This window comes from Chiloscyllium plagiosum, chromosome 13 (genome assembly GCF_004010195.1).
Source record: "Chiloscyllium plagiosum isolate BGI_BamShark_2017 chromosome 13, ASM401019v2, whole genome shotgun sequence".
Taxonomy (NCBI): Eukaryota; Metazoa; Chordata; class Chondrichthyes; order Orectolobiformes; family Hemiscylliidae; genus Chiloscyllium; species Chiloscyllium plagiosum.
Window position 1 is genome coordinate 12,253,626 of NC_057722.1, and position 20,169 is coordinate 12,273,794.

At 39.3% G+C, this 20,169-nt stretch overlaps 1 protein-coding gene across 5 annotated transcripts in view; it reads left to right on the forward strand.

The window, feature by feature from the left end:
• LOC122555771 (protein IWS1 homolog A) overlaps positions 1-20,169 on the forward strand; it is a 57,108-nt gene that overhangs the window by 4,949 nt on the left and 31,990 nt on the right. For 4 of the 5 annotated variants that reach the window (XM_043701891.1, XM_043701889.1, XM_043701893.1 and 1 more), the window contains exons 2-6: positions 9,485-9,600; positions 11,514-11,877; positions 13,263-13,322; positions 13,781-14,405; positions 19,508-19,574. In XM_043701891.1, the coding sequence (XP_043557826.1) occupies positions 9,485-9,600; positions 11,514-11,877; positions 13,263-13,322; positions 13,781-14,405; positions 19,508-19,574 (1,232 nt within the window). The remainder of the gene's footprint in view (positions 1-9,484; positions 9,601-11,513; positions 11,878-13,262; positions 13,323-13,780; positions 14,406-19,507; positions 19,575-20,169) is intronic. The other variant, XM_043701890.1, reaches the window with a different exon arrangement.

Here is a 20,169-nt window from a genome sequence, read left to right on the forward strand (position 1 = left end):
CACCTTTAACCGTTTCAAGACATTCAGCACTTCCTCCTCTGTAATCTGGACATTTTGCAAGATGTCACCATCTATTTCCCTGCAGTCTATATCTTCCATATCCTTTTCCACAGTAAATACTGATGCAAAATATTCATTTAGTATCTCCCCCATTTTCTGTGGCTCCACACAAAAGCCGCCTTGCTGATCTTTGAGGGGCCCTATTCTCTCCCTCGTTACCCTTTTGTCCTTAATATTTGGATTCTCCTTAATTCTATTTGCCAAAGCTGTCTCGTCCCCATTTTGCCCTCCGATTTCCCTTTTAAATATACCCCTACTTTCTTTATACTCTTCTAAGGATTCTCTCGATCTGTCTATATGCTTCCTTCTTTTTCTTAACCAAACCCTCAATTTCTTTTGTCATCCAGCATTCCCTATACCTACCAGCCTTCCCTTCCATCCTGACAGGAATATCCTTTTTCTGAATTCTTGTTATCTCATTTCTGAAGACTTCCCATTTTCCAGCCGTGTAATGTAATTACATTCCTGACCATCTAATAGATTGTTCCAGTCAGGAAGACATTTGTGTTACGGAAATCTCCAGATCTGAGTGATGTCATTATTGGATTCCCAGAACTTATAGACCATGTGTTGATTAAAATTGCTTTCATCAAGATATGAAAATTGTCTGAAGGATTTATAAGGGAGAAAAAGCAAACTTCTAGTATTGTAATCAATGGTTTATTAAATAGTCTGAAATGAAATTTGATTCAGCTAACCTGGCATTTTTTACATGCTTGTAATTAGGACATAATTTTTAATGGAAGGAGTAGCTCTCAGTTGGCTAATAGCGCCAGGCTGTTCATTGAGGATAAACTACACAGACTTGAATAAATAACAGTGAAGGCAACCAGATCACAAGATAAAACTTTTATAAAATGCAGCAATTTCTGGTTAATGAAATTAAAGCTACCTTTTAGTTAAGTCAGAAATTTTTTTCACATGCCAAGGAAGAGCATTTTATAACTGCGGGTCTGACCTGAGTAGAAACAATAGAGGCCTAAGGTGTTATTGATCAGGTTTTTAAGAAGGCTTTTGAAGGTGGAGAATTTAGAAAGGGGAGATTATACAACTGATTATCAAGAGTTTAGGCCTCACTAAAGCAGACATTGAAGTCTTAATGTACTACATTGTGTGGTGTGTGAGAAACTGAAAAGGTTCATAATATTTCATGACGATTTGTTTACATGGAGCTTTGTGTAGGCATTCAGAAAATGATACTCTATGCTGTAATCATGTTTTGGTGGCATGAGGCCAATTTTATGTAGATGGTGATCTTTGTGACAACGATCAATTTGGTTGGCTGTAATAAGCAATAATATAGGCCTCACACTGAGTGGTTGCAGCTCATTTGCTTGTGTGCAGCTATGAATAGGTAATTCATTGTTACTAGTTTCCTAGCTTGTAAGCCCCTTTTTAATAACTTTAATTCAACACTTGTTTTTCCTTGTGGTGATCACATCCTCCACTTGTGTTTCCTCTGTATTCCTGTGAAAACACACTTGTGAATTCTGCTCAAATTATTCTTGCACTCTTATTATTTCTCTCACATCATTTCTTAAACTTCATCTTTCCATTTTAAGCTAGAGTGTTTCTTTGACAATCTTTTGCATTTATCTGTTTTGAGAGAATGATGCTCAGTCTCATCATTATTCTCCACTAAATTATTCCTTTATGGACAAAAAAAACAGAGAACTGTGTGAAGGCTGAAAATCAGTAAAGAAAACTGAAATTGCTAGAAAATCTCAAAACGCTTGGCAACATCTGTGGAGAGAAAGCAGGGTGAATGTTTCAGGTCCCGTAACCCTTCTTCAGCACTGATCATGGCTTGGAGAAGGTTGGTATATACGCTGAAGATGGGGTGGGAAGTGGGAGAAGTAAATTCTAAATGGAGATGGAACCCAGAGAGAGAGAAAAACACTTGGGTAGACAAAGGAATGGATAAGGTTAGCCTCAGAAAATCAATAGCTGCTACTGCTTGTGGTCTGATGTGTGGGAGTTGGGGTAAGGACATTAGGGAAGGTACCAAGGCCCTAAAATTGTTGAACTCTATTGACTGCTGAAGGCTGCAGGGTTCCCAAACGGAAAATGAAATGTTGTTTTTCCAGCTTGCACTGAGCTTAGCAAGCCTGAGACAGAGATATTGGCCAGCAAACATGGTGAAAGATTGAAGTGGCAGGCAACAGGAAGTTTAGACTCATTTTAACAGATAGAATGTAGGTGTTCTGAGAAATGGTCACCCAGTCTGTGTTTTGTTTCCCAATGTAGAGAAGAGCAAATTGTGAGCAGCGAATACGATCGAGTGAAGTGCAGGTGAATCAATGTTTCACCTGGAAGATGTCTGGTGCCTTGGATAGTGAGGATGCTATCAGGCAGACATTGCACCTTTTGCAATTATGTGGGAAGGTGTCATGGGGCTGGCGGGAGATGCTGTGAATGGGTAATAAATGGACCAAGATGTTTTGAAGGGGCGGTCCCTGTGGAAGGCTGACAGGGGATGAAGGGGGACATAGGTCTAGTGCTGTCATCCCATTGGAGGTGATGGAGGTGGCGACTAATGATCCTTTGGATGTAGATACTGGTGGAATAGTAAGTGAGAACCCTGTCGCTGTTGTGAAAGGGAAGAGAAGCGGTGAGGGTTGAAGTGCAGGAGATGGGTTAGACATGACTGAGGGCCCTGTCAACCATGATGGTGTGGAATCCTTGGTTGAAGAAGATGGACGTTTTAGAGGCCCCATTGTCAAACTGGCATCATTGGTGCAGATATGATGAGACTGAGAAACTGGGAGAATGGAATAGAATCTTTACAAGAAGCTGGGTGTGAGGATGTATAGTCAAAGTGAATGTGGGAGTCGGTGAGTTTGTAGTGGATATTGGTGGCCAGCCTATTCCCAGAAATGGAAGCAGAGACGCTGAGGAAAGGAAGGAAGGAGTCCGAGATGGACCATGTGCAGGTGAGAGCAGGGTGGAAATTGGAAGCAAAATTGATGAAAATTTTCCAAATTTGGATGTGAGAGAGGAAAGCAGCACCGATGATATCATTAATGTATCAGAGAAAGATTTATAGTGAGGGACGCGTTGGATTGGAAAAAGGAATATTCCACATACCCCACAAAGAGACATAACGAGGCTCTTCTTGGTACCAATGGCCACCACTTTGTCCTGAAGAAAGTAAAAGGAGTTAAAGGAGAAATTGTTCAAAGTGAGGATGAGCTCAGCCAGGTGGTGGATGGGAATGTTTCAGACCTTTACCAGGAAGAAGTGGAGAGCCCAGAGACCATCCTGATGAGAGATGGGTGTGTGAGGGGATTGCGTGTCCGTAGTGAAGAGGTGGCTGGAGCTCACGAACTGGAAATCCTGCAACTGATCTGAAACATCAGAAGAATCACAGATGTAGGTGGAAAGGGATTGGACAAGGGGTGAAAAAATCCAATGTCTTGCTTTCAAAATCTAAGGAATTTTGGCAGGTTATGACCAATGCATGTATTAGCTCAGCGGCCATTTTGTTTTAAGACGGTAGGATGCAGGCCATCTTGTCATGGGGACTTCTCAGCTTTTAGGTGTGATGGTTTTCAGAACTTATTTTTCCCTGTTGCTTGTGATCGTTTTAACTATCTCCTTCTTTTTCATCTCTGATTTTGTCTCTCTTGGGGAAATGTCTGCATCCTCTACGGTGAAGGAAAATACAAAATACCTGTTGAACGTCGCCACCATTTCCTTCAAGAACAGAAATTGTTGGCAAAATTCAATAAGTCAGACAACATCTGTGGAAAGAAGACAGAGTCTATGTTTTGAATCCAGTGACTCTTCTTCAGAACTGATAGCAGCTAGTAAAAGTTGGTATTTATGGTGAAGACGAAATTGGAGGGAGAGGTGATGGAGGCAGAGGTGAGCAGATAGGTAGAGACAGAGCCAAGAGAGAGAAATATGGAAGAGATAGGTAAGCAATTGGATTATGAATGGCATGCCAGGACACAAGAGAAGCTGAATAAGTGATAACCACAGTTGAGAGTAGCAGAGAATAGGTAGTCTGTGCTGAAAGCAGGCCATGTAATGTGTCAACAGGTCTGAGAGGGGTAAAAATGGTTGGTTGTGCTTAAAAAAAACATGTCATAAAGGGACTGAGAGTGATGGATAAATAGCGTAGGAGGATGGAATCAGGCTCTAAAGTTATTGAACTCAGTGTTGAATCCCAAGTGGAACTGTGGCAGACCTGCCACAGAAATGTTGGGGTAAAAGATGTGTGTGTTGAAGTAGCAGGTGACTGGAGGCTCTGAGTCAATTTTACAGACAGAACGTAAGTGTTCTGCAAGGCAGTCATCCATTCTATGTTTCATCTCCCCCAATTTGGAGGAGACCACACTGTGAACAGCAAATACGGTAGACTAGAAGTGCGAAGTACAGATAAATTGCTGCTTCACCTGGAGCATGGTTTTCTGATTTCATTTTCCAAACTTGTGCTCTAGAAGGCCAAGCTTTAATTGCTCTTTTCCTGTTTGCTTACTTGTATGAATTCTTACTGTCTGTTGTATTACTAACTAGCATTCTCTTATACTCTGCTCTGTCTTTATTAGCTTTTCAGTTCATCTTTTCTTATTGTTAAACATCTGGTTAGGGTAGCACTAGGAGCCAACTTTCTTTTTGTCTTAGAGTGATGGGAAGACTGGGATTGGGAGGCTGCACGGAAAATGGGATGAGAAAGAGGGAGGCTTCTTTTTGCACTGCACTGTATAGAGGTGGTATTCATTGGAAACTCAGCTGAACACAGTATTTTCCATAGTAAAATTCAATTTGTATTTTAAAATTCTGTATCACCACTGCTCACGATTTAATAAGCAAGAGACATAGCACGATTTAAAGATATAGTCTCAACAGTAAATTTGGCATGACTTGGTTATTCAAATTATTATCAATGTGCACAATTGTGTACAATGATGTAAAATATTTATTCGTCGAGTGAAAATCCTTCCCCTCGTCACAAAGTCATTTAAGTATAGTGGAGGTCTCCTCTCATGATTGGGATATCGTCTAACATAAGGAGTGGTCTCATCTAACTCATATTATTCATCTGATATGTTACTGTGAATATCAGGTTTAATGCTTCTGACTGGAGTTTTCAGTGCTTTGAAGAACGACATGTTTCCATGTGATTGGTGAATCACACTTAACAGTGATCTTTGATTCCTTTATATTGGACCTAATAAAATGGTCGAATGTCATAATGAGTTTGCTTTCAACACGATCATCACATTTTACAAACAATGTCTCCTGCCTTTCTTAGTGTAGCTCTGAATGTCATGTTTCACTTTATATTTACTTGCAATTGATCCTTCTGTTCCTAATCGCATTTGCTTATATGTGATCATTAGATCTGTGGGTAGCTCAGGAAGATGTGTGTACACCAGATGTGCAAATATGAGTTTAGCCAGAGGCTTTTGAATAATTAGCTGAGGAGATGCTGTATATTTGCAAAGAGAATACAGCCCTTGCGTCTATAACTTCACCTACAGTGTACGTTTCACTTTCTTTCCTTCTAAACCCATCCAGATGCCTTTTAAATGCTGTATTGATAATGTGGCCAAACGGGTTTAATATGAACTGGCAAATCATTCCTCCATATGCCGATGATAGATGTTAAGATCAGGAACATGGCCAGCTGTGTGACAGAAACTAAATTGGAGATTTACCCTGACTACCGAGCTTCAGGCTTCAATACGCATGTGAAAGTGTATGCATTAAAAAGCGACCCAGATTCTGTTTTGGCCAGTTGGCTGCATTTTCTTTACACAGCCTCCTGGGGCAGGGAATTTCAAAGATTCACTACCCTCTGAATGAGGAAAATCCTCATAGAATCATTGTAGAATCTGTGGTGTATGGAAGCAAGCCATTTGGCAAATTGAGTCCACACTGCCCTTCTGAAGGTCATACCACCCCATCCCATCCACTCCCAGTAACCCTATATTTCACACGGCTACTCCACTTAGCTTGCACATCTTGGGCATTATAGGTAATTAGCATGGCCAAGCCACCTAATTTGAACGTCTTTGGACTGGGAGGAAGCTGGAGTACCCGGAGGAAAACCACGCAGATATGAGGCGAATATGCAAACGTCGCAAAGACAGTTACCCAAAATGGAATCGAACCCAGGTGCCTGGCACCGTGAGGCAACAGTGCTAACCACTGAGCCACTGTGCTGCCCTCAGCATTAAGCTGACTTGCCACTATCCTGAGGTTATACCCTAGCTAACCAGTTGAGAATGATCAGTTTATTCTTGTCTGCTATCTTATTAACCAATTTAAGTAAATCATATCCACTGGTTTAACTTTGTGTGTGCTATGATTAACAGCCTGAAAAGACTCAGAGTTTGTCGAACATTATTTTCCTTTTGTAACCCACCTCGACAGTGCCTAATATTGCCATTCATTTAGAAATGTTCAGTTGTCACACCTTTATAATGGATTCTAGCATTTTCCCTACTGTGTATGCCAAGCCAACAAGTCTTTCAATCGCTGTTCTTCCTCTTCCTCTTTTCTTAAATTGTGAGGTTACGTTAGCTACCTTCTCGACAGCAGGAACCTTTCCAGAATCTGTAGAATCAAACAAAATAATCACAATGCATTCACTGTCTCTATCGCTACTTAGTTTAATACTGAGGTTAAGCTCATCTGGTCCAAGAGATGTGCTACCTCTTACTAATATTAATTCCTATAATCCTTCAGTTACGGAAGTTCCTTGGTCACCCAATATTTCTGGGAGATATTCTCTACCTTATTCCATAAAGACAAGTGCAGAGTAACTGTTTTAGTTTCTCTGCCATTTCCCTTGGTTTCCAGTATTGTTTAACTTGCCCCACAATTATCTTTGCCCAAGCAATAAAGGTTTTTATTATCCCCCTTAATGTTTCTCACTAACTTGCATTCATATTGTCTTTCTCCTTCCCTTATCAGCTTCTTGGCCTTTTTTGTTGAGCCCTACATTGCTCCCAATGCTTAGACCTACCACTTATTCTGGCATTTTTATAAGCCACTTCTTCTGACGCAATGCAATCGTTAACTTGTTTCATTGACCATAGTTAAGTTACCTCACACTTTTGAGTGTTTGTGTCTTATAGAAATGTTTATCATAAAATCTTTTTGTGGATTTTCCCAACCGAACAAAATTAAATTGCCCTTTTGCTTCTTTTGCTCAAATTTCAGATCCTAGTTTCAAAATGAACTGCATTGTATTCAACTTTGTAAAATTCTGGCACCATATGATTACTATTTCTCAAAGGCTCCTTTACAGCAGTTATTAATTCACTCTTTTTCATTACACTACACCTCATTCAAGGTAGCCCAATTCCTAGTTGGCTCCTCAACTTGCTATTATAGAAAGCCAACTCATAGATACTCCAGGAATTCATCCTACACAGCATGTGGTGCTGACTTGGTTAATCCAGTCAACATACAAGTTGCTCATAATTACTGTATTACCCATATTTGTCTGGACTGCATGCAAAACAATTTCTTTTCATTGTATCTCAGTACATGTGACAATAACAAATCAAATTAAATCAAAAACATGCACCTCTCATTTCATGATTTGTAGCATGTCGAACGTTTGTACTACAGTTTGGTGTGCTGCAAAAATCTCTAACCAATGTTTGTTTCCCTTTACTGTTTTGGAGATCCACTCAAACTAATTCTACATTTTGATCTGCCAATTGAAAATCTTTTCTTTCTAATCTATAATGTCGTCCCATTATGAGGAATGCTACCCTACCTACTTCTTGTCTATCCCTCCTAAATGCAGAATAACTTTTTGATATTTAGTTCTCGATATCTTCCACCTTATAAGCACAGCTTTGTAATGGTATTTAAATCATATCCATTTACCTCAATATATGCACTTAAATCGTCGCAAATGTCCTGGATATCAAGCTACTCTGAATTGCCAGTGGTAAGTATAGCTCTCCTATGATGAAATTGAAACAGTATGCATTACTTCCAGTGTGGTCTCAGCAATGCCCTATATAATTGTAATGTGGAGGTGCCAGTGTTGGACTGAGGTGGACAAAGTTAAAAATCACACAACGCCAGGTTATAGACCAACAGGTTTATTTGGAAGTACTAGTTGTTGGAGTGCTGCTCAGGTAGCTGTGGAGGTGTGTCTTATGAGCCTGCTATTGATGTTGTATCAAGACTTCCCTGCTTTTATGTTTTCCAAACCCTTGCAGTAAAGGCCAACATTCTATTTGCTTTCCTCATCATTTGTTGTTTCTGCATGCTAACTTGTTGTGATGCATGCATGAAGACACCGTGATTCCCCTGCCCTCCAATACTGTGATGTCTTTTTCCATTTAAGTACTTATGTATTCTTCCTGCCAAAGTAACCTCACATTTTCCACATCATGCTCCAACTGCCAAACTTTACTCGCTTCAGTTAACTTAGCCACATGCCTTTTGAAGACTTTTTGTGTCTTCCTCAGAGCTTTCATTCCTCCTTATCTTTGTACCTCAGAAAATTTATCTACAATTGCACAGTATTTTCAGCCAAGCCATGAATGTTGATCCCAAGATGAGGGGTTTGTCGTATGAAGAGAGATTGAACAGTTTAGACTTATGCTGTCTGGAATCTAGAAGAATGAGGGGAGATCAAATTGAGGTATTCAAAATGAAAAAGATATGGATAAAATAGACATGGACTGGATGCTTTCTCTTGTGGGGCATTCTAGGATGAGGGGATATAATCTTAGAATAAGGGTAACAAATTTAAAACAGAGTTAAGGAGAAACTACTTCTCCCAAAGGGTTGTGAATCTGTGGAATAAGCTTCCCCAAAGTGTGGTGGATGCTGGGATAGTGAGTAAATTTGCGGAGGAGTTAGACAGATTTTTAATTGGAAATGTGTTGAAGGGATATAGAGAGAAGTAGGGAAGTGAGGAGCATATAAGCCATGATCAAATGGCAGAGCAGACTCGATGGGCCAAATAGCCTAATTCTGCTCCTATATCTTATGGACTTATGACCTTATTAATATATATAGTAAATCTCTCCAACCCCAGTCCAGTGTGCTTAAGGAGCGCACATTCTGGGTTTTGGAATTTTCTGGATTGCAGAACAGCTAACTACAATTGAAATTCTATTTTAAATAACCAACTTGCCTTCTTCCGTTAACATCTTGTTTTTCTCTCTCCTTCCTGTAGACTTCAAACTAAAACAGTCAAAAGCTATCACTCTTTATTTTTAGAAGCTGTAATTCCTTTCCATTCTAAAGCTCTAATTTACCCTTTGTAAGTCTAATAGAATGTAGTAAAAGAGCAAACAAACTTTTAGATTAAGATATTTTAAATTACATCACAGTCAGCAAAATATATTTTTGTGTGTAGTCACCTGCCAAAATACTGTGATGGTGGCATGCATTTGCAGCAGTGACATGGCACTGAGTATTGATTTACTTCAAATAGATGATGGTGGTGCAACGCCGGTACAGGATGAACATAATTCAGACTCAGATGATCAGGAGGAATTGACTGAACACCGTGCTGCATCTGAAGTCAGCAGTGTGGATCATCACTCTGAGGTAAGGGACTCATTTATCATTCTGGTCCTCCTTCCATAGAATTGACCCCGTAGTCAGCCAGTCAAGACGAATAGCTGTAGACTTCAATGTGTCCGAAACACATGATTTTACCATATGTCATGAAATATGGTTGGACATTTGTGCCTCTGTTCTCTAGACATAATGAACTACAAATCGTTCTGCTATAACAAGTGTTTTAGATTAGATTAGACTACTTACAGTGTGGAAACAGGCCCTTTGGCCCAACAATTCCACACCGATCCGCCGAAGCGCAACCCACCCATACATTTACCCCTTCACCTAACACTACGGGCAATTTAGCATGACCAATTCACCTGACCTGCACATCTTTGGACTGTGGGAGGAAACCGGAGCACCCGGAGGAAACCCACGCAGACACAGGGAGAATGTGCAAACTCCACACGGTCAGTCGCCAGTCAGTCGCCTGAGGCGGGAATTGAACCCGGGTCTCTGGCGCTGTGAGGCAGCATGCTAACCACTGTGCCACCGTGCCGCCCAATTTTGTTAACGCAAATTCGTTATAATGCAATTGCCGAACTGGGGACACTGTTTCTAAAGCATGAAGTTTTGAACATGTTGACTGTAACGCAGTTACATTTCCAATACTTTAAGTGCTGTTTTTAAAGCTTGATTTTTCTATAAGGTGGGGTTGCAGCAGAATGCAACCATCATTGTTATTGGACAGCAACAATAGCCTCAGTTTCATTTCCCTGCATTTACCTTTTAGTAACAAATACAAGGTGTTCCTGAATTGTTTTCTGCACACTGTTCAATTTTGAGCTGAGATTTCAACCTAACCCTCCTTCATCACAAGGGTCACCTATTACCACCTCCATAATCTTACCTCAATCTCTGTACTACTCCATCGCCTATAAGCTCAGGAGTTTTATAAAAAAAGCTGCCTATATCTGATTCCAGACCAAGTTTTTGTGTCTCTCCTGCTTATTGACCTACTTTGGTTTGTGGGCCACAATACTGCTAATTTAAAATTCTCATCCAAAATTTTAAAACATCATAGTCAACTCCCTTTCTGTCTCTGACCAGTTTTTGTTCACTGATTCTGGGACTGCTGTTTATCCCTGTCCTACCCAGTTTCAACCTACAACTGGCTGTTTCACCTTCAGCTGCCCAGGTGCCATACTCTGAAATTTTCTCCCGAAGGCCTTCTCCGTCCTTTTCCTCCCATGCTAAACTTTTGTTCAACCTTCCAAATACCCCCATTTATGGATCTCTCTCTGTTTTTTGCCTAATTCTACCCTGTTGAAGTATTTGAGATATTTTGTTGTTTAAAAGGCACATTTTTGTGGACATTGCTGTTCACCTAGAGCCTGGAATGCATCTACTTTGTTCCTAAAACTACAATTATTAACTTCAGCTAGTGTTAAGTCCTGCAACCTAGGAGGTTGAAATGACAAACCACATGTCATTTACATTCGAAGGTAAAGATATCTTGATGACATTCTAGACAAGGCTCCAGCAGATATAATATTGAGGCATAAAGAGATTTATCCTTACGTTATTTTCAATCTCAGTGTGGCTACCTCTGCAGACTGTCCAATGTTTTGCCATTTCCACTTGTAATTCCTGGCCTTTGTAATGTTTTTTAACCCAGGTTGTATCACGTGGTCACTGATAGAATTTAATCACTTCAGTCCAAATAACTGGAATTTCATCCCTAAATGTGACTCATTCTTCACTACTCTTTCCATCATTCAAAACTTCTAATAATTTTCAAGCTATTTTTTATTATTCACCTTTACTGACTTATAGTTTTGTTTCTCAATTTCTCTTACTGGATATAACTTCACTGTTTAAAAGAAGTTCGTTTTTAAAAAAAAAAGTAAATTTTCAAAGCTCAGTCTCTGAAACTTTTCATATTGCTTCTGTTTCAGGATGAAAGCCATAAAGAAGATCAGAGTGACGTGGAAGACGTTGACCGCCTCAGCCGGCCACAAAGCAGGGAGGACAACCATGTTAGCAGTGATTCAGAGGGTGAAGAACCCAAGAAAGCTCACAGCATTGAGCAATCAGATGATGAAGCAGGTAGTGATAAGGAGAATCACTCCATAAACGAAGACAGTGGTGGAGAGTTAGAAGGGAGCCACGAGAGAATGAATGACACGGACAGTGAAAAGGATGTGAGAGTATCACCAGAGCATAATGAGAGCCGAGGAGTCAGTGATGATGATGGCCCTGCACCTCACAGGGCATCCAACAGCGATGATGAGCAGGATGAGGAAGAAGCGGAGGAAACTGGTATGTACTGATTTAAAGGAAATCTGCCTGCTTTTCAAGAGTTCTTAGAAATAAAAAGGATTAGAAAATGACTTCTGTATTCCATGTGTTCTGGTTCAAGTGTCAAATGAATATCACATTCTACGGTTACTTTCATGTGTTCCCCAATGCAGTTTCCTCTGCACACTAATCCAACTCTCTTGACCAAGTCAGTCCTGTTCCGTATGTCCATTTCATACTCTAACCAATTAAAAAAGGTAAAATGCTATGGATAATAGAAATCTGAAATGAAACCAGAAAAGGCTGAATGGCTCAATAGATCAGACAGGATCTGTGGCGAGAGAATCAAAGTTAACATCTCAGGTTGATGACATTGACATTGATTGGCCTTGTTAGTGCAATTATGAATGCAACAATCAGTGTGATACTTATTGACATTATAATCCACAGTGTGTAAATCCTGCCAGGGACTTTACATCAGTACAGAAATTGCTAGAACAACTCAACAACTCAGAAGAAGAGTCACTGGACCCCAAACATTAATTCTGCTTTCTCTCCACGGATGCTACCAGACCTGTGTTATTCCAACAATTTTGTTTATGTTTTTGTTTCTGATTTCCAGCATCCGCAGTTCTTTGGCTTTTTACTTGACATTAGAAATTGTTTTATTTTAAACTTGTTTGATTTGCCAAGTTCAGATTTAAACTTACACCTCTATCGAGTTAACTGTGGCCATGTTTTAAGAATTAAATGACTCAGTTTTCAGCATCAAGGAACTATTCACGAGTAGTTGATGAGCCCACTGTGGTTTTGTATCTGTGATGAATGCTGGGGGAATAAATATTTAAGATTACAATGGGGAAAAGCTCTTAGTAAACATTCAACAATGTTAAAACCCGTGATAAAATCAAAGATCCGTTATCCTTCAGGTATCTCAGACATTTTCTGCCCTCCAGAGCTTATGACAAGCATATTGAGAAGCCATTTTTGCAGGATATAATTCTGTTATTGCTTGATTTATAATTTCCAGCAAAGATCACAGAATTGAGATGTGGATTGAGAAACCTTGCAGAACTTTTTCATCCCCTCTCAGACTGATTGCAATGGCCAACTATCTCCCCAGTCAAGATTCACTAACCAAGCACAAACCACCAGTGAACACCTGATGGATCTAGGCAGTTGTTGAATAAGTTATGTCTCTAATTACATAGGCATCATTGAAGCTTCAGCTGAAAGAATTGATATGAGAATAAGATATTGGGGGAGGGTCTGTGTGAATGCGTCTTTCAGAGAATATCCATAGACATGATGGACTGATGGATGGTCTCCTTCTGTACTGTCAGATTTCATGAATGACATTTAATGTCCTTTTGTGAAGTTCCTAACACCTAGGTACTCTATTTCAGTGAAGAGGAAGAAACCAGTTCTCTCTGATAGTGAAGATGAAAAAGAAGAACAGAATAAATGTGAGTATTCAACAGTGAATCAAATTAGCTTCAATGAGTTTGTGTGATGCAAGGTTGGTAATGCAGGAAATATAGGCTGGCTCCCATTGTCCCAAAAATATTTGCCTTTCAAATGGAGATCTCTGCTAATGAATACATTGTCAACTGGATTCATCCAAACCCTTGCTTCGATCTGTGTTCATTGCCCTGTTCAGATGTGCCAGTTTTCAGCTGAGAAATCATTATTCCTGAAAGTGATACTAATTGACATCTAACTTTCATTTTTAGATTGTATCAGAAGGTGCAATTAGAACCAGTGATATCTACATCTGAGGGTGAATAAGCTGCCCTTCCATTCTTGAGATGCTGTATTTTTAGAATAGTAGTGGGAGCAGTTATGTGATTGTTATTTCCATATCCTGCAATCAGTGAACCTGATTCAACACACAGATTAAATGTGTTCTCTTTCTTTGTCGCAGCAGCTAAGAAAAGTCGCTTGATGTCAGACAGTGAGGACTCAGACAGTGACTTTTCTCCCACTAAGAAAAAGCACGGTGTTTCGGGTGGGGAGGAATCGGACAGCGATGCTAGTGATTTAAAGAGAAAACGAGCTACCTCGGGTGGTGAAGATTCAGACAATGAACCCGACGTTGCTATAGCAAAGCGCATTGTTTCAGACGATGAATCGGACGATGATGCCGATGTGTCGCGAACCAAGCGAGTAGTCTCTGATGTTGATGACTCAGACAGTGACTCCAACGCCCGTGCAAAAAAGCAGATTGTTTCTGATGCTGAGGATTCTGATAATACCACAAATATTAGGAAAAATCAGACCTTCTCCAATGATGACGATTCAGAGAGCGACACTATACATAAGAAAAAACGTGTTGTATCAGAGGATGAGGACTCCAACTCGGGCAGTGATGCCCCTGCTAAGAAAAAGCATATTCTTTCTGCTGGCGAAGATTCTGATAGCGATGCAGAACCAGAAAAACGAGAATCTAATGGCGTTTTAACTGACAGCGATGAAGATGAGGAGAATAAGGAACCCTCTCAAAAAGCTGAATCTGGTCTCTTTGGCAGTGACAGCGACTCTGAGGATGAGTAAGTGAAAAATGCTTCTAAAGACAATGATCTGAGTATTGTAGATTCAAGGCTACATTTCCCTGCTGATTCACCCCAGTTATTTCATAATCTCATTAAAACCAAGTGGACAAATGGAAGCTTCATAATATGTTCTGTTAAATGATGGAGAATACCCAGCAGTGCAATTCTGTCTTCAGTCCTCCAGAACATAGACTATATAACACTAGGCTGAAGTGGTGGTAAGCATCATCACTTTACAGATCAATCCCTGTATGCCACCAGGATATGGTAGTAGAGCTGTCACTTTATAATCTGGGCTAATTTCCTGTCTTATTACAGACCTGGCACTGGGGATTTGAGAAATTTAGTAAAGTAAAAAGTTTACAACTTAGAAGGAGAACATTTGGTTCATCATGTCTGTGCTAGCCAAAGCAAATAATGTCCAATTAGTTCCACTTCAAGCTCTTAATCTGTGGTCCTACAGCACTTATTTAACTGTGACCAGCGATCCTACCACTGCCACCATTTCAGACTGTGTTCTCCACACCCTTAACTTCCCAGACGGAAAGATTTCTCCTCAATTTCTCTAATACAAGGTAATTGAAATCTATCGCCTTTCTTTGCTCAAGGAGATAAGTTCTTCCTATCCACTCAATTAAGGTTCCTCATAATTTTGTATCTCTTCTATTCCAAACAGCCCCAGCCTATTCAGTTTTTCTCTAAAGCTGGAATTCCCCATTCTTGGCAGCATCTTTACATAGTACCCGGGCGCAAACATATATTTTCTGAAATGTTGTAACCAGAGCTACATGGAGTACTTGTCTTAGTGACCCCTGTCCTCCGTACTTTCTTCCTCCGCTAACAAAGAAAAATGTCCAATGTGGTCTGTTAACCACTTTCTCAACCTTGCTATGTTCAAGGATCTTATGGACATGCACTTCAAAATTTCCACTCTTCTACGCTTAGTATCTCACTATTTATGATGTGCTAATTTTATTCTGTTGGAACCAAACAGCAAGGAAGTGAATCACATTTGAGTGTTCAATTTATAGCATTTTTTAATTGAAGAAAACCATTGACCTCTAAACGGTATGATTTGAAACCCTCTGCTTTGGGCATGCGGTGCAGATCTTTTATAGTTCCAACTTTAACTAAATACCAATTAGCTATTACAAACTTCTAGGTGTCTGTTATTCTATTTATAAGCCATCTTAACCAGTACATAGATTTGGAAGTGTAGCTCACTCCTTAGCTATCAGTTAGTATTGCAAGTTAGTTCTTTTATTGTGTATTTTTGAAACCAAGCCCTCATCCAAACAGGAAATCTGGCAGATCATTTCTTTTGCAATTATTTCGTACCTCTATTCACTTTTTTTGGCTCCATACTGTATATCTGTCCAATTGGGCTTGATGTTGGTAGCTATGTTTGTTGATTTCTGCATTCCAAGAATATTTTTCAGACTTCTGCCTTGAAAAAATGTGTTATACCTTGCTATCGTTTGCGAATTTTTAATTCCCTCTTTTAGATGTTCCTCTAGTTTTTATTGCTTCACTTCTTTTCTATTTCTGATCACAATTCTTGGCTTTCATTCACTGTAGTTTAGCTTTCTTCAGTCAGTAACCTGTCCATTGCTGAACTTTGAAATGTTAGTTGCTCTATTCCTCATTGTTGGCTGTTCAGTTATTTATGACAGTTGAATTATGGTCAAAGACCATATGGTGAATATTCCTACCTTAACCAAAAGTGCACAATTAAACTGTATTTGTCCAGAGGAAGTGTAGTTGTCTCTGATCTGTTCAATTTTCGTAAACATTTGGCTGGTCTTCTCGAAATTATGTTTTTATTCAGCATTTTTAAAATTTTAATTAGTTTATGTCTCGTCATTAGGTAAATTTGTTAGCTTAATAAAATGCTATTTAAAACATTGCTTGCTCTATTTGTGGGACTGGCCAAGTATCACCAGATGGGAAAGTTAACTCACTAATAATGGTAAATTAAAGTTGAGCATTTGATATGTTCTTTACGCAGATGTACTAGTCATAAAAGTTAGTTCCTTTCACTGTGCGTTAGACATAAGAGGACTAAATTGCTTTGATTATAGAGGAAAGCCTAAGGTGTAGTCATTTGTAATGGACTGTTGGAGTAGAGAGCAAATATTTGGGCATATATTTCAAGATCTGTTTAAGATATCATAATGGTGCCATGCACTGTTGTTAGTGGGCTATTGATTGTTATTACGTATGAATCAGTATCTAAAAGAAAAGGAAAATTAAAAAGTGTGGAAAAGCTCACAGAATGAGATCAGTCTAGGTGGTTCATGCAGAGAAATACTGGTGATAAATTAATGGGCCAAATAGATTGTTTCTATAATGTAATTGTTTGTGATTCTGTAATTTATGGGCAGGGAATTTTGAGCAACAAATTTACCGGAGTTCTTTCTGAAAATGATACAACTTGCTGCTAAGATAGAGGTCTTCAAACCATTTGATATCATACTGTGATTAAGCCCCAAGATTGGGTGGTGTTAAAGTGGAGGCAAGTGATCAGACAAGTTGGAAATGAACTAAACCAGAGAAAGCTAAGGATAATTGTGAATTGAGTCATACTGACAAACTCACCCATAGGGCATCACATGGGCCAATGATACAGTCAGTATTGTTTACAATGCCCATAGTTGATTTAGAACTGGATGATATAAACTCAGAAGTGGCCCGAAAAATGAGGGACAGTTGAAACAAACACAAGAAATCTGGACAGATGGGCTGAAGTCAAAAAGAGCAAAGAAATAAATTATGGGGATGCAAACTAGATGGACTAAACGTGTAGCCAAAGACATTTCAAATTGGAACTCGTTATTAGAACAAACATTGGGCATCTGCATCTTTTACAGCACATTAAACTGAATTGCTCTCAACCATGGAATATAATACAGGAGAGAGAGATCTGTGGCAGTGGTCAATAGCCCACTAACAACAGTGCATGGCACCATTATGATATCTTAAACAGATCTTGAAATATATGACCAAAAGGCTAGAGCATAAATGAGAAATAATGTGGTGGACTTTGAAACTGCTGTCCAAGTATCAGACTACTGTTGTAGATTGACTGCGCATTAAAGGATCAGCCAGTTCCTTAATCTAGTGAATTTAATAACTGTTCAATATTTCCAGTTTATACAATTGCAAGGAATTTACACTGGTAACTCTGTGTAACTCACTGATACAATCTCATCGTGGATACGCAATGCAAATCTGGTTACTGAGTTTAAGGTATGACAGCTGTAAGGAGAGAATGAAAATCATGGTGAAAAGCCAGCGACTAGTGTACAAGGATGCACAGGTTTTATTACACCTTCCCTTTTTCCATTCTATCACTCTGCAGGAAATCTGCCTTCCTGCTTTTGCTGTGAACTTGGATAGCTTCACATTTATCCACATTATACTTTATTTTATGGATAAACTGCATTTAACTGTTTGGCTGATGACCATAAGGCAGGTGGTAGGACCATCAGACATAACAGCAAAAGCCTCATTTGTTTATTCAGCCAACAGCTGGAGCTCCAGAGGCAACACTCATCTTCCTCTCATCTCCACAGTGACATTGGCTTTCAAAAATCTTGCACATCAGATGGCAGCCTCGAGTGACTCAGCCTGAGAAAATAGTCATGCGCAATCAAATTTCATGAGAAGGCATGGAACGGATGTTAGGACTCTGATTGGCAAATGCAAAGGGCCTAATTGAAGTTCCATGCTCAATGTTCCTGATACCAATAGACGAATCCAAGCCAGTATGTGCACTTTCATTGTGGATGAGTACGCATGTGCTGCCCTATCCGAACTTTCAGGCACCCATTGTACACCTGTAAAAGAAACCTAGCTGGATCTAATTTCTAAGCAATGAAATGGACAGGAAGATAATCATATTTAATGTGGAAACATTTACAAGATGACTGAATAAGTGTTTGAGTAATATAAATAATTTTGCATTTAAATAGTATTATTTAGATACTCGGGATATCTCAGAAGTACTTCAAAGTTATAGCTGGTGATCCCATACATATTTCCACAGATTTTAAGTTTTTACTGAATTGTAAAATGCTATTTGAGGTTGGCTTCATCTACATGAACTGTAAGTTCAATTACTACAAAAGTTGATTGAAGATGAACGAAAGTAAATCTGTTGATGTCAGTCATTAATGGTGTTCACTTGGCTGTTGCTTTATGTACTTCTCGAGTAGGTTCAATGTTCCTGCATTTCCACAGCATACGTTATTTACTCAGAATTACTTTTTGCAATGTTTCCAACACTATTATTTGATTGAGTATTAATATGGAAGTGGAAACCTACCTAAAAATAATGAACTTAAGTTTTTATAACATTCAGAAATAGATTCTTCTGTAATGCAGTCATTGTTTTGTGGACAACCAATTTAGACACACAACACAGTTCTTGATACTTCTGCAGATCATCAGTTAATCTCTGGTAAATGGATAAACAGTGACAGATTCATCAGGATTTATCCCTCTTCAAATTGTGCCATAAGATATTTAATGTTAGCTTGAGATGTCATACCATGCCTCAGTTTAAAATTTCATCCAAAAGCAGCAGCTAAATTCAATAAGTACGGAGTGAGAGCTATCAGCTTAGATTCTGTGCTTCTACTGGGGTGAAAGGCTTGAAACCATATGGTTCAAGGGAATGAAAATGCTGAGTGAAGCTGACACCAAGATCACTTTATGGATCTTTATTTCTGGTGGCAGTATGATGGACAGCCAATCTGTTGTCCTCCGTCTGCCTTTCCTAAATTCTTGATTCTGATTTTCCTGTATAATGTATAATTTGATATGTGCAGGCATTAAAGTGTTTCAATCCAGTGGTGCAAATATATGGCCATACCAGCTGTTCTAGATTCTCCTGTGCAGATTAATTCCAGGGCATCCATACTCCAGTAATTATTTTCAGTGGCAAGTAGCTTGCAAATATGCAGTGATCTGACAGATCATTGAGAAGCATTGGAGATGGTCTGTGAGAAATGTCCCTCAACATAGATAGCACTTTCGTTTGGTGGGACTAATGTCTGAGTAACCTGGTAACCTTTTCCTCTGCTTCCTCTAAACAGGACTGGTGTTGGAAACTTGATAGCTGACATTTTTGGTGAATCGGATGATGAAGGGGAAGAGTTTACAGTACGTATAGTTGGTTTCTAAATACTGTGATTCACCTGATTTATTCTTGCAAGCAAAAACTTGCTGTTGGAATATTCAGCCCTACCAAGAAATGTTTGTTTGGTTCTTCAATAAAGTTGTTGTTGTTCTGAATGTGAAAACTTAGAAAGTTGATAGGCAAAAGGCTTTAGGAAGACTTCCTATACAAATTAATCCTGTCATTCTTTTATTTGCAAAGTTATCAGCTCCATAGTTGTGTATGATCTTTTCAATCTGACATATTGTCTGTCTTTGTAAACCAAATTGCCCCTAATTTACATCAGGAAGATTAAACATCTTCCAGATGCTAATGGTTAGGTTGTTGTATTCTTTTGCCAGTTCCAGCAGCCAGGTATTGCTGCACAATTTGCCCTTGACGGAGGACAGCAGGGAACTTGGACAATACTGGTAGCTGAATGCCTGTGCAGTGTTCATGATTAGGCACTGCTGGCATAGTTTGTCAGGAATTTAGGGGCTACTGTGCAGTTGGGAGGCATTGGTGGTCATGCTTTCAACCTGTCATTGTTTTGTATTGAGTCCTTTTCCTATTATTAGTTACTATTCTCTCCGGTTCCAA